Genomic DNA, 14,426 nt, shown 5'->3' with positions numbered 1-14,426 from the left:
GATTGTTTATCTTTTCTTTAAAATTTCTAAGGATACATCTAGTTGTATTTATACCCCTGCTCCGAATGAGATGAGGTGTATTGTTCCTTGTGTGTGTGTCTGTCTGTCAGTGACAAAATTTTTTGTCACATTTTTCTAAGCAACTATTCATTGCCGATGCTTGAAATTTTAACATACTGTTTGTTGAGGCATGCCATACGTTGGGATATATTTTTGCATCAATCGGACGTCAACTTCCTGTTAAATGACGACTTTGTTCATTTTAAGTCAAAATTTTCTTCAAATTATTATTTCTCAGCAACTATTTATCGCAGATGCTTGAAATTTTAATACACTCTTTGTATAGGCATACCCATCTTTGCTAGCCAAGTGTCCAATTCATAACGAATCGGACACTTGGCTTACGAAGATGAGGCATACCATATGTTGGAATATGTTTTTGCACCAGTTGGACGTCATCTTCTTGACGACTTAGTTTATTTTTAGCCTAAATTTTCAAACAAATTTATGTCAAAGAATTCTCAACAACTATTTATCACAGATGCTTGAAATTTTAACACACTGTACACTCTTTGTTTACCGACAGGCACGCCATACGTTTGGATATAATTTTGTACCAACCGGACGTCAACTTCCTGTTAACGATCTCGGATCCCAGCAATGTTCGATAACTCTAAATTATCCGGAATTCTTTTATTCGTACTGTAAATCTGCTTTTATATTGAAAAATTTAATTAGTATTGTAGTGTCAATATTACAATCTGTTATTCAACAAACTGCATGGATCTGTAGTTCCGCGGAGACTTACTGCATACAGGTTAAGGCACGGATGCAGCGGTACATTGTTTTTTTGTTTCTTATTTGATCTCGACTTGTTTTCTGCCATATCCATCGTGGCCAAAATTGCAATAACTTCGTAAAATGCATCGAGACCATCAGTAATTTTTTAAAATTTCCTTTCATTTATAAAGTTTGAAGGATAAATAATATTTTAATGAAGAAAAAAATACTTTGAGGATCGGAAAACTTAAATGTCGACTTTATTTTGTATATTCACATCAGAGCAGGGGTATTACTAGTGAACATTGGCTCACAGATATCGTGTTCATTTTCTAATACATGTAGCTGTTCATTATATTCAAAGCAGACATGTAGCTGTTCATCTTTTTGAAGCATACATCTAGCTTTATATCATTTTCTAAGAACACATCTAGCTGTTTGTCTTTACCTAATAATATTCTAAGAATCTAGCACATTGAGCAAAGAGATACGTATGGGGAAAAAAAGTTAGTGTAGTGTTTAATTTGCTGTACTTTAGGAAAGAAACGATTTTTTTTTTAAATTCACATATGTTTAGAAGCTGCATAAGCCTTTATGGTTTAATGTACTATACGGTAGAAAAGAAAAAAATATTGGAATTTAATTTTTGCCAACTTTTATATATTGCAAAATTCAGCATTTATTTTTAGGGTTTTAAATGCTCAAAACGTAGAAATGAGAAGTAACAGACAAACCAGGAATTCAGTGAGGAAAACACTTTAATTGTTCTAAACAGATTAATTTCAAAAACACATAAATAACAACAAGCAATACTCTTAAAACGGAATTAAATAAAATACATTTTTGCAGTTTTGCAAATCATGAAAACATTTACAGTAACATATTTCATTTCATTTTCAAATATACAAAATACAATTAGGCTTTACCAGTGATGGTCACCCAAGTTAACTGCAACTCCGTAAATATCTAAGTATTCAGCTTTCGTCTTCTAAAAAAAATTTATTTTGAAATACTAGTACGTGTAAGGCCTTCTTAACTTTCCATAGATTTTTGTTATGAATAATTTGATCACTGAAAGAAGAGGTCAACACATGGTCTCGGGACGCTTGCTTATTGATGACGTATTTTAGATTAATCATGACGTAAGTAAGTAGCACATACTGCTCGATAAGAAGATACGAAAATCCTGACCATATTTGGAGCTACAAAGAAATTCAAAACAAACCATATTCTTAATTTTATGAAAACTTAAAAGCATCATACCAGAGTATTCTGTATTGTCTACAGCAAACTCAAACCGTACCGTATCTGTACTATCAACACAAAGCAAAAAACAAATAAAAACAATTTAACCCTTATTCTCAAAAGCATCATATTCTGTATTGTCTACAGCAAACTCCAACCGTATCTGTACCATCTACACAAAACAAAAAAACTAAAACCAACCCTAATTCTTAATTGTATAACCGCCGGTTTTGTACCGTATAGGGTATTTTCCGTACCGGGCGATTACTAGGGAATTAGCTCAACAATCGCTGTATTTTCCACATTTATTTCAGTTAATAACACAATTATACAAACAGTTACTCTCCACTCCGTACACATTAAAAAGGGGAAACTCGCTTATAAATAATTCTACCTTAATGTTAACCTACATATGACAGTGAGGGAAAACGTAACGGATTAGACGGACTACTTGTACCTTGACTCTTAACCTCTAACCATCGAACTCTGACTCTCTACTCTCTTCAACTAACTTAGAATCATCTGTAAAACATATAATAATATTTTACTGGCGTGACCATCTAAATAATTGACATGTTTAAATCATCCAATCAGAGAATATATTTCTTGATCCTAACTGACCATCGTCTAGGTAAACGCCCATATATTCACCTGCGTTAATCCGCTAATTGTTATGTAATTGCATTAACTCTATTAGTGTCAAACACACATTTCTTAGCTGAAACCATTGCCCTTCGATCCTGCCTTTCTAATAAGTATTTTTCCCTTAAGCTACACTTGATTACTTTGATGTCCTATTTCTTTGTTACAGTTAAGACGTTAGATAAACATTAATTTACATTCTATCACATCACAGTCAGGAGGAATTTCACGATAATTAAGAAGAGTAAAAAACGTTAATTTACCAACAAGCTAAACTATAGAAAATGTTCGCAACATGTAAAATATACATTTTACATGGTGATAATTGTATAAAAACTCAAAAATATCATATTCTTGCAAACTCAAAACGTACATTATCTGTACCATATACACAAAACAAAAAAATTAAAACCAACCCTTATTCTTAATTGTGTAAAAACTCAAAAGCATCCTATTCTTGTCTGCAGCAAACTCAAAACGTACATTATCTGTACCATCTACACAAAACAAAAAAACTAAAACCAACCCTTATTCTTAATTGTATAAAAACTCAAAAGCATCCTATTCTTGTCTACAGCAACTCAAAACGTACATTATCTGTACCATCTACACAAAACAAAAAAAACTAAAACCAACCCTTATTCTTAATTGTATAAAAACTCAAAAGCATCCTATTCTTGTCTACAGCAAACTCAAAACGTACATTATCTGTACCATCTACACAAAACATAAGAGGCCCAGGGGCCACATCGCTCACCTGAGCAACAATTGCCTTAATTCTGATCAAGTTAGCATTACAGTATCAAAATATCTTGACAACTAAGTACAGTAAATCTTGCTAAAAAAAAATTTAAAATCTGCCAATTTTAATCCACCTCTTATTTTTTGGTAAATGCCAAGCCCCTTTTGTTGTTGTGCCTGTAAGAAGATTTTCCTCTATTCCTATATACCCCCCCCCCCCATTTCGTGGCCCCACTATTCTCTAGGGAATCATGGTTTCATCAAACTTAAATCTACCTTTAATCTCATAACCTGTGCTTTCACACTAAGTACTGAGTTTTGGACCAAAAACTTTCCAAGAATATTTTTAAAGATTATCTCTATATATTCCTATGTAAAAATTCAATCCGCCATCACGGTCCCACCCTACCACTAGGGACTGTAATTTTGCAAACTTGAATCTACACTACCTGAGGATGCCTCTACACAAGATTAAGCTTTTCTGGCCAAATAGTCTTTAAAAAAAAAGATTTTGAAAGATTTTCTTTATATATTCCTAAGTAAAAATTCATCCCCCATTGTGGCCTCTCCCTACCCCTGGACTATTATTTAAACAAACTTGAATCTATATGATCTGGGGATGCCTCCACTCAAATTTGGGCTTTCCTGGCCTAATAGTTTTGAGGAGAAGACTTTTAAAGATTTTCTCTCTTTATAAAAATGTATCCCCCATTGTGGCCCCGCCCTACCCCCAGGGACCATGATTTGAACAAACTTGAATTTACATTATCTGAGGATGGTTACACGCCTATTTGAGCTTTCTTGGCCAAATAGTTTTTAAAAGAATTTTTTTTAAAGATTTTCTCTATATATTCCTATATAAAAATTCATCCCCCAATTGTGGCCCCACCCTACCCCCGGGGATCATGATTTGAACAAACTTGAATCTACACTACCTGAGGATGCTTTCATTTTAATTTGAGCTTTTCTGGCCCAATAGTTTTTGAGAAGAAGATTTTTAAAGATTTTCTCTATATATTCCTATGTAAAACATGATCCCCCTATTGTGGCCCCACCCTACCCCCGGGGACCATGATTTGAACAAACTTGAATCTACACTACCTGATGATGCCTCCACAAAAGTTTAAGCTTTTCCGGCTGAATAGTTTTTGAGAAGAAGATTTTTGAAAAATACCTACAAATTTTCAATAATTCTCAATTATCTCCCCTTTAAAAAGGGCGTGGCACTTCATTTGAACAAACTTGAATCCCCTTCACCTAGTGGTGCTTTGTGCCAAATTTGGTTGAAATCTGCCAAGTGGTTCTTGAGAAGAAGATGAAAATGTGAAAAGTTTACAACAACGACGACGACAACAACGACGACTACGACAACGACAGACAACGGACGAATTGTGACAGAAAAGCTCACTTGAGCCTTTGGCTCAGGTGAGCTAAAAACTAAAACCAACCCTAATTCTTAATTGTATAAAAACTCAAAAGCATCCTATTCTTGTCTACAGCAAACTCAAAACGTACATTATCTGTACCATCTACACAAAACAAAAAAACTAAAACCAACCCTAATTCTTAATTGTATAAAAACTCAAAAGCATCCTATTCTTGTCTACAGCAAACTCAAAACGTACATTATCTGTACCATCTACACAAAACAAAAAAACTAAAACCAACCCTTATTCTTAATTGTATAAAAACTCAAAAGCATCCTATTCTTGTCTACTGCAAACTCAAAACGTACCATATACAGAGAAACTAAAAAAAAAAAATCCATATCTATATTTTCTACAAAAAATCATATACTTTATTGTCTACAACATACTCCAAAGCGTGCTGTTTCTGTACCATATAATTAGAAGCTCACAACAAATCACAAAAAAATAAAAAGCACCACATTCTGTATCATTACAAAAAAAACCCTCGAAAACTCAAAAAATTCTGCAAAATCTGTAAATCTGAAATGCATACATGGGCTAAAGTACCACAATTTTCTGCATTTTATACAAAACAGTTGAAAAAAAGCACCACATTCTGTATCGTTACAAAATAAAAACTCGAGAAAATGTCACATTTTCTGTACTGCCTGTAAAGAAAGTCGAACCGCACCATATTTTGCATTTCATACATAGAAGAAGGAAAATTGCACTACATTCGGATAATCTAGCAAAACTCTAAACGCGCCAATTCTCTTTCGTCTTCACAATTACCTTAAATCGAACATATTCTGTTACATATACCACAAAACACCTTTTTGTCTGTTTAATTTCAGCATTCTGGAACTAACTTAACTTTAACCCCGAACCCGCCAAAAAAACATAATAAAAAAATAATGCTTTAAAAAAAGATGATAAAATGATCCTCATAATATGCAAAACATATTAAAAACAAAATATTACAATGTAAATAAGCTAAATAAATGAAGTAAATGAATGCTATACTTGTAATTAATTTAGAAACAAGCACAAGGATTTTTTTTTGTCATGTACGACCCTTTTGAAAAGAATCTCAAATCTCCGTATTATTCCTATCTTTGCTTTTAAATTATCTTGCCTCGGAAGGTGGTCTAGAATATCATTTTAATGTTAACAATGACATAAAAACTCCTTTACCATTTGATTATTTGTGCCAAGTTTGGTTAAAATAGGTTAAATGGTTTAAGAATAAGATGAACGAAATTCAATGCTGATGACGCAATCATGACACAATCAACTGCCGACAGGTTAATTTGATAAAGAAAGCTAATCAGAGCCTGCAAAAATGAACATTTCAATATTCTGCATTGTCTAACAAATAACATCAAACAAAGACAATCACAAACAAAACTCCCTCAGAGTGCACTAAATTCCTTATTGTAAGCGAAAAGAAAAACTGCAAAAATGCAACATACTCTACAAAACTCAAAATGCACACTTTGTTCGCTCAAGAACTAACTTCGGAATACCTGTTACCAAATCTACAATGGCAACAAAAAATAACTAAATACGGTACATATTCTCAAAAATCCTCAAAACACGCCATGTCTCAGTAATGTTTTTAAATATCAAAATCGTACTAATATTATGTATTGGCGTCAATTACATCACTATACTCTGAACATTTCACAAGATGTTCCTGTATTGTCTGCTGAAAAAAAATCAATCACGCATTTCATATCAAGCTACAATTAATATTAAATCAAAGACAAACAACAACCTACTTCATAGCCTATAAAATATAACAACAGAAGGATAAGACCACATTAAACATGTACATTTTTAAAATACAACAATTAAATTAATGCTTTATAACAATCATGATAAACAAACTCAGTAAGAGCCTATAAAAAGATGTTTTAAAGTTTAATTATTGTTTTTAGAGCAAACGAAAAAAATAATTGTTTGCAAATCTTGTATTCACGCTGACACAAGCATGAAACTGCATCACTCCTTAGAAAATGTGATTTCTAAATCGCGTCAGATGGACCGATGCTTGAACCACAATTTTTTTTCTTGGTCCTTTGGCTAAAATAGTGTCGTATATGAGATAAAGTTCCAGACCAAAGCTTTCTTTCTTCAACTTCAATGATATTTTAAGGGGATGAAATAATAATAAATCCTTGAATTTTAAGTGTACCAATGAACAGATTTGATATCCGAACAGATGCATCCTTAATTGAAATTTTAAAATAAACTTTACTGCATGACAACCAATAGAATCAAAGTACTGAAGAACTAACGGGAGTTGATTTTGTCGATGTTTATTTATTTTAAAATCAATGATATGTTATTTTGCATGAAAAGTATCTGTAGTTTGTTTTTGAATTACATTTTTATAATATGAATTTTTTGACTTTTCTTGACAAGAACGTCGAGAAACCCCCATATGAATCATGTTAAATAATATTTAAAGATAAAATCAAATCAATCAAACTATGTATCAGTAATAAAAATATTTCTCAAAAATTGTATAAATCCAAGCAATTTTGAACTCTAGTCTCGTTCAACCAAACGCTCGGCTGACACTGTAAATCTCCCGACAAGCAAGGGAGACTCTGTGCTTGTCGGAGATTTACGGAGACAGCCGAGCGTCGAGTTGAACGAGACTATATTGAACTCTGGCGTAGGAATACATACGACTACAAAAATATCTAAATTGTTCGTACCATTTAAAATCTGACTATTTTCAAGGTTTTTATAAATAAGTTTCCTTGAAAAACAATGCTTTAGCATACATTACATCGAATTTATCAATTATTTGCAAGAACTAAGTCTTGTCAGCAGCGATGATTTGTGCTGAGGTCCAAACACTCTTTCACTTTCGGTTTGTCCGAGTAACTGCATATGAGAGTTGATTAAAATCAACTCCCAAAAACAAATTCGTGTAACATTTAACATTTCCCCCCTGTTTGACCTATCGATCCAAGTCTGTTAAAGCTCAGTGAAGGTTTAAACCTTCTTATTTTCTAGTTTTCCTTGTTCAGGATTGCAATGATTCCTTTTGGAGGATAAACCAAAGGCGAAAGACATGACAAGACCCATGATTGCCATAAAAAAGAAATGTAAGGTGTAAAATACCTGCAGCTGATAAATCTGAAACAGATAATGAAACAACCAAGTGTAAGCCGCGGTAACAGACATTTTACAGAACGTGGTCACTATCTGCAAGTCAAAAGAACTATAATACGAGAGTTTTTGCGGTTTTCGAAGAATGAAAAAGAACACAAATAAACTTAGAATGGACGATAAGACCACCGGGACGGTGAATGTGTAAAGAGTCAAGGTGGGGAGGTTGGTACTATAGCGGGAAATATAGCTGTCGCCGTAGGAACCAAGATGTAGTTTATGACCAAGTAATTCAGTTATAAACACCAACAGCCCAGACAGAACTAGGCTTAAAATGAAATTCAGACAAACGAGTTTTGAAGGATGATCATCAGATTTCTTTTTTCCGAAACAGCAAATTGACAAACATGATTTTAACATGAAAATAACAAGGGTTAACCAGCTAAACTGACTGAAGCATTCGAGGATGTGGCAAACTACATTGCGGCAGGTTTGAGAGAGGATGTACACCGTGTTCGCAAGAATTAAGACTGAAGACACAATTATCATGTTCTTCTTCAGAATAATTTCTTTTTTATGAATGATCAAATTTGAGACCAAAGAAGTAATGCAACCAATAGACGACAGTGTAGTGCACACCAACGAAGTATAAAAATTAAATCCTTCAGATGTTGAATTTCTGAAAGAAATCCTTGACATTTTTGCCAGATACTGTTCAAAACACACTTCTACATTGCTTTTATCGTGAGAATATCGAAAATACAAAGAATCTATACAGAATTGAAAGTTGCTAAAACACAAAGAAAAGTTAGATACATAGATGTGTACATCACGTGTGTCAAATATCAATTTCGGGCAAATTGACCATTCAGCAACTACGGAAACTAGCTCTGAAGCCACACTGTCATAGCACGCATGATCTTTATATAATCGTTTTCCTACAAATTCAGAATGTTGTTCCAGAATATCGTCATTCATGGGATTTTGCACGCCTTCGATAAGGTTTGTCCCAAAAATGTAGCGAGTTCGAAAGGATTGTCCGACATGTCTGACAACAAATCCAGGAAGGGCCACACTGTCCAATGATGCGATGGCAGTATTCAGACGCTGAATGAGATCTTTGGAATTATGCCAGTAATCGATAGATAACTTGATTATGGCAACAAAATAAAAGTCTTCATGTGTCCACAATGTTTTGCGTGGATAAGTATATATGGTACAGAAGCAAATTGAGTCGTAGAAATTGTTGTCTTTTGCAAACTTGATCAAAAAAAGATTGATATCGATTAAAATTTCACGACGACTGTGTGAAATATTGAGAATGGGTTGGAAAAGTAAGTTTATTTCGTAATTGTTTTGCAGAATAAAAGAAAAGAGCGGTTCACATTTGAAATCGCTGTAAATCATTCCATCTTCACACGAAATTGGAATGCATTTGTCCTGTTTGGAAGAAAAAAAATACGATTATGAGATGTATGCATAATTTGAAGGAATCACTCGCTAAAATAATATTTTAGATATGTTTTTGTTTCATCAATTGATAATTATGAATAACATGAAACTGTGTCTTTTTGAATACTTTCGAAGTTGAAGTTTTATTTTATATTTTGAGGCCAATCAAATTGCACGGAACGACTAAATACCTATTGGTTCTTCTGGGTTGGCAGGAGAGCGGATTATGCTAAATATATATAACCCGCCACTTTCTTTCAAATACACAATTTATTGTCGCTTACCCGTAATAAATATTAACTAACGTCGTAATTATTGGAACACACAACGTGGGTTGTTCAGACAGATATGAAGGTAACAATCATTACGTGATATGCATCTTCAAATATCTTTACTTTCTTTCACATCTTTAATTTTGATGACGATTCAAACATTTATCAATAAAAACTTACCAGTTCCTTTTCGTAGAAAGCGTTGTGTTGACATTTTGTATCTTTTTTAAGTTGAATCCGTTCTCCATTCTCCTCAAAATCTATGACTGCCGAAAACGCTGCAAACGGCCAGTTTTTCTTCGTCTGGATGTTTGCCGAAATGCATTCGATCGTAAGCTTTGACTCCCAGTATTCAGAATTACACATCGCACAAAAAATATTCTTGTATAGAGTCGTTTGGAACGGAGAGAGGCAGTGCAAATAATAATTTACATAGTCTGAAGCACAGGCCTCGAAAATGATAGGATCAACTGACGTTAGCTGATTGTCAATGTTACATGTACTAACATAATTCTCTTCTTTATAGCATTTGGTTACCATTCTGGTATCTAGGGGTAAGAATGCAATATTGCATGGGGAGTTCTCTCCGTGAACTAGAGATTGGATCCAACTGTAAGTGTAAGTTTGGTAGAAAGTTCGTTTTGAGGAGCAAATAAAAATTGGTATCCAGTAAACAAGATTTTCAACAGTTTCTCCATTACAAATAGCACAATCCTTGTTTTTGAACGTTTCATTAGAGGCAAGCGAGAATACAGGCTGATATAGAAAAATGTCTTGAAAGTCAGTGTTGTTTTCACACCTTCGTTTTGTTTCCATATCATCATTATGTAAGCACTGGGCAACGAAGAGATATGAGTCTTCCGATCTAAGATGAAAAGGAGCATTTCCATTGACCTGTGGAGTAATACATTGAAGTTGGACATTACTAAGGTTGTCATTTCTGATGTCTTGAGAAAGGTCGCGGTTTTTGTAGGAGATATATTCAGGACTGGTTTCTCTGTCCTGAGTATACGACCTCCATGGACAGCAATTCTGCTTCCTGTGGCAGTGAGATCCACAGTCACAGTGACCACAACTTAGAAAAGGTAATTGCGAGGTGTAATTTCTTTTGAATCGGTCTCCAAAGCACATGTCTTGACGGGGACAAAGAAGCAAGTGTGCTTTTAGATAAAGCTTTGTGGTGCTGTCCAAAATCCAACCTGTCATGTTGTCGACTAGTGCCTGTTCGTCATGTGTAGGCAAGACATGATAGTCGTAGTATGGATCGTGTAAAAAAGAATAAGACAAGGTCTGCATGGAGGCGAAAACTAGAAGACAGATTCTTTTGTCCTGTTTTAAGGAAATTATGTATATGTAAGTGCTGACAGACGACATAATTAAACAAAATGTTCAAATTATAAAAATACGGTATTTTATATCCATGCAAGAAAAAAGAGCTGCTAGAATCCTTGATCGTTGCAGAGACAGTTTGAATTTTTCAAGCACCATTGGCGAGACAAAATTGGTAAGGGCATTTTGGGTTAAATCACAAAACCCAGTAAATGACAAAATTGAAATGTCTATCGTTTCATACAAGGAGTTACCAAGTTAATGCAACTTTGTAATTATATTTTTTTATAAATAAATATAAGTTAAGACAGAAAAATCCCTTTATTTTGCATTTCAAATTTTGGTATTTTCTTTTCTTTATTTTATAAAGCTCTCCTTCTAAAGGAGATCAATACAGTCTAAAAATGGCCACAACCAGCGAACCCTTTTAAGATTTGAAAATTTTTCCTTTAAATTTAGACAATGTCCTTTTCAAACTTTGGAACTGATGTAACACGAACGTTCACGAGAGTGTACATTTTTCAAGGACACTTAATTTGACCAATGTTCCTAAAAGTCAGGCCATGTAAAGACGAGAAACCCGAAATTAATCAAAGTCTTTTACCCAATGAACAATTTTTGAAAAAGGTGTCAACAAGTTATTTATTAGGTACACCAAATTTCAACATTTTATTTACTTACCATGGTCATCTTTGTCACTCACCAATACATCACCAAAAGAAGGGTTGTTATTACTTCAGCTTTCATTCAAATGGAGTCTGCGAGTGGTTTCTAAAAAAGTTTGGTTAAAAAGCATGCAATAGATGCTTGTCGTTAAATTTCTTTACGATTTTTCAGTTTGCAGAAACGTGAACAGCAGCAACAAACACACTAGAGAAGTGATGTATGTAAATATTAGAAGATACAGTAAAATTGACGCTGTAAATATAACCATATAAAGGGAACGTCGGTCCTGAATATCGGGTTTTCACACTTGTGTTTCACTTTATCATGCAGCTCACAAATTACTGCATCAAATACACTCGTATCAAATGTTGAAGTCAAATATAGTTCATCAAAACTGTGGAGATAAACCATTCTTTATCACGAGAAGTTTGTTTTCAATAGAAGTTGTTTTATTTTACTAAAATACACATTAGTAACTTGTTTGAAATTCATTATTTTTGATCGAAAATAAGGGTTATGAACGGTTAAATTTATTATAAAAATTTCGTTTTTAAAGAAAGAGCTTCAAAACAAATGGTTAATCTCGCCAGTCCACTCGCTGTTATTTACGGAAACTAATACTTATTAAGTTGGCCGATCATTGCACTACATCACAAAACAAATATTACAATATTGGCTCTACTTTATGTGGGCTGAATGGTCAACAAACTAACAATCAGATTTTACCCAGAGCGCACATTATTCTTTACATTCCACAACGTATTCTGTATTGTTTGCTGCAAAAATACATGCATATATTATCAAATTTTAATAAATATCAAATCAAGGACAAATAGCAAGCTCCTAGCCTATAAAATATAACAAACAGAAGGATAAGACCTGATTAAACATATATATTATTTAATTGGAGTTATAACAATTATAATAAACATACTGATAACAACAGCACACAAGTAAAAGAAATTCTTTCAGAAATAAATTTGATACGTGCCCCCTTTTTTTTTATTTTACCCGCATCTGTGACATGAATTAATTTGAATCTAAATTATTTAAATATTAAGAAGATAAGTGGAAACTGAAAACAAGGTGTCTAACCAAGCTCAGAATACATGTCTTCCTCTCAAAGTCGAATCTGGTCGTTATCGAAATAAACCTCTACAGGAACATTGTTGAAAATAAAAAAAAAGTAGAAATCAAAGTGATATCCTTTAGAAGGATTTAAGACCTTTCTACATATACATGTATATGTAACCAAAGATACAATAAAATACAACAAAACAACAACTTTTATTCAAATGACGTATTGTTGGGACACAAGCCGGGTTTGCATCAAATTAAAAAAAAATGAAAATGACATAATTAAATATTTAATCGTACAATTGCTGAAAATTATATAAATAATAGTAATAATGAACCATTCATTCTTTAAATACTATAAGGTGATCATTTCGGTCGATGCGTGGTTAAATCTATCATAAAGTCCTTCGGGACTAGTAAAAGAATGATTAATTATTGTTTAAATAAAGATGGAATTTGCCTGGTTAAAAATTTAGAGTTATTGAACTACAACTAATTTGATACACGTAATTTTACTTTAACTCCTTGGTGTTGTTATTTAAGCTTTTTAATAATACGTAGTTCATTTTAAAATATTTTTGGACATCCATTGAATTTTACTAAACATGATAAGTGTTGTGCAATTTATTTAAAACCTGGAAGTTTTCAAAATTCGTATTTAACTGATCAATCGATAGGTTTTTAGATTTCAATTAGACAGAAATCGTTATGTAACTAAAAATGTTTTCTTTATGGAGGCAGATATATTGATACTGGGCGATTAAAATTTATGTTGAGATCCCTTAACATTGTTATTTTTATAGAGCTTCAATTGTATTGATAGACATCTTAATTAGGTTTTTGTTTACAATTTTTGGTTCATTGAATAAAATTTCGTACTTTTACCATTGTTTAATTTTGTTCTGCTTCGAGAAAAGAAAAGGAGAAAGTACATACATGTATTCAAATATATGCAATTTTTTCCTGGTGAGAGAGAAAGAGAGGGGGAAAGAGAGAGAAAAAAGAGAATGAAACAAAAATCATAAGTGTTGTATCAAGAATATCACAGTAAGAATATCAAACTTGTTGATATCGTTGGTATTCTGAAATAGAGAAAATGTGAAATTATTCACAGTAACGTTGAAAATGTAATGCTGTATGCATAGCAGGAAATTCAACAATCGTGTCGAGGGTTGTTGACTGAACACTAGAAGGTAACTTAAGGAACATCCAGAGTCCCGACGGCTGCAAAGTGCTAGTATCAGTTTTGTGTTTGATACTTAAATAATAATTCATGACTACTAGAATACTGAACCACACTTGAACCTCTCAAGTTGGAATTTTTTGCTTTCAAAATAAATAGTTGACTTGGAAATGATTGCTGAAGGATATTTTTGTTCCTTGATAAGTAAATTTATTATACTTTCAACCAAATTCTGAACATTAGATTTTGGGTAGAATTTAAACATTTTTTTTCATGCAAGAGAATTCATATTCCTGTATATAAAGATGTTTCTTTTTCAAATAAGTTAACGAGGCCAAGTCTAAATCGAGTGCTCATGACTTTATAGCTATCTGTAATGTTGTTCTTTATTTAATCTTATTAACATTAAAATGATTGATATATTAGTAAAACTAAGTGCTTAATATTTCATCAAAATACCCGTACTAAAAAAAAAGCCCATGCAGTATCAGACTCTTTAATCTC

At 33.0% G+C, this 14,426-nt stretch overlaps 1 protein-coding gene across 1 annotated transcript; it reads right to left on the bottom strand.

The window, feature by feature from the left end:
* Positions 1-7,826: 7,826 nt before the first annotated feature.
* On the bottom strand, positions 7,827-10,955 carry LOC128182150 (uncharacterized). The gene is made up of 2 exons (XM_052850762.1): positions 9,848-10,955; positions 7,827-9,383 (listed from the first exon to the last, which is right to left on the bottom strand). The coding sequence occupies exons 1-2, from the start codon at positions 10,871-10,873 to the stop codon at positions 7,827-7,829; spliced, it is 2,583 nt and encodes an 860-aa protein (XP_052706722.1). The 5' UTR covers positions 10,874-10,955.
* Positions 10,956-14,426: the final 3,471 nt, after the last annotated feature.

The sequence above is a fragment of the Crassostrea angulata genome, chromosome 4 (assembly GCF_025612915.1).
Source record: "Crassostrea angulata isolate pt1a10 chromosome 4, ASM2561291v2, whole genome shotgun sequence".
Taxonomy (NCBI): Eukaryota; Metazoa; Mollusca; class Bivalvia; order Ostreida; family Ostreidae; genus Magallana; species Magallana angulata.
The sequence above is the reverse complement of the archived record's forward strand: the minus strand, read 5'-3'. Positions and strand labels throughout refer to the sequence as shown.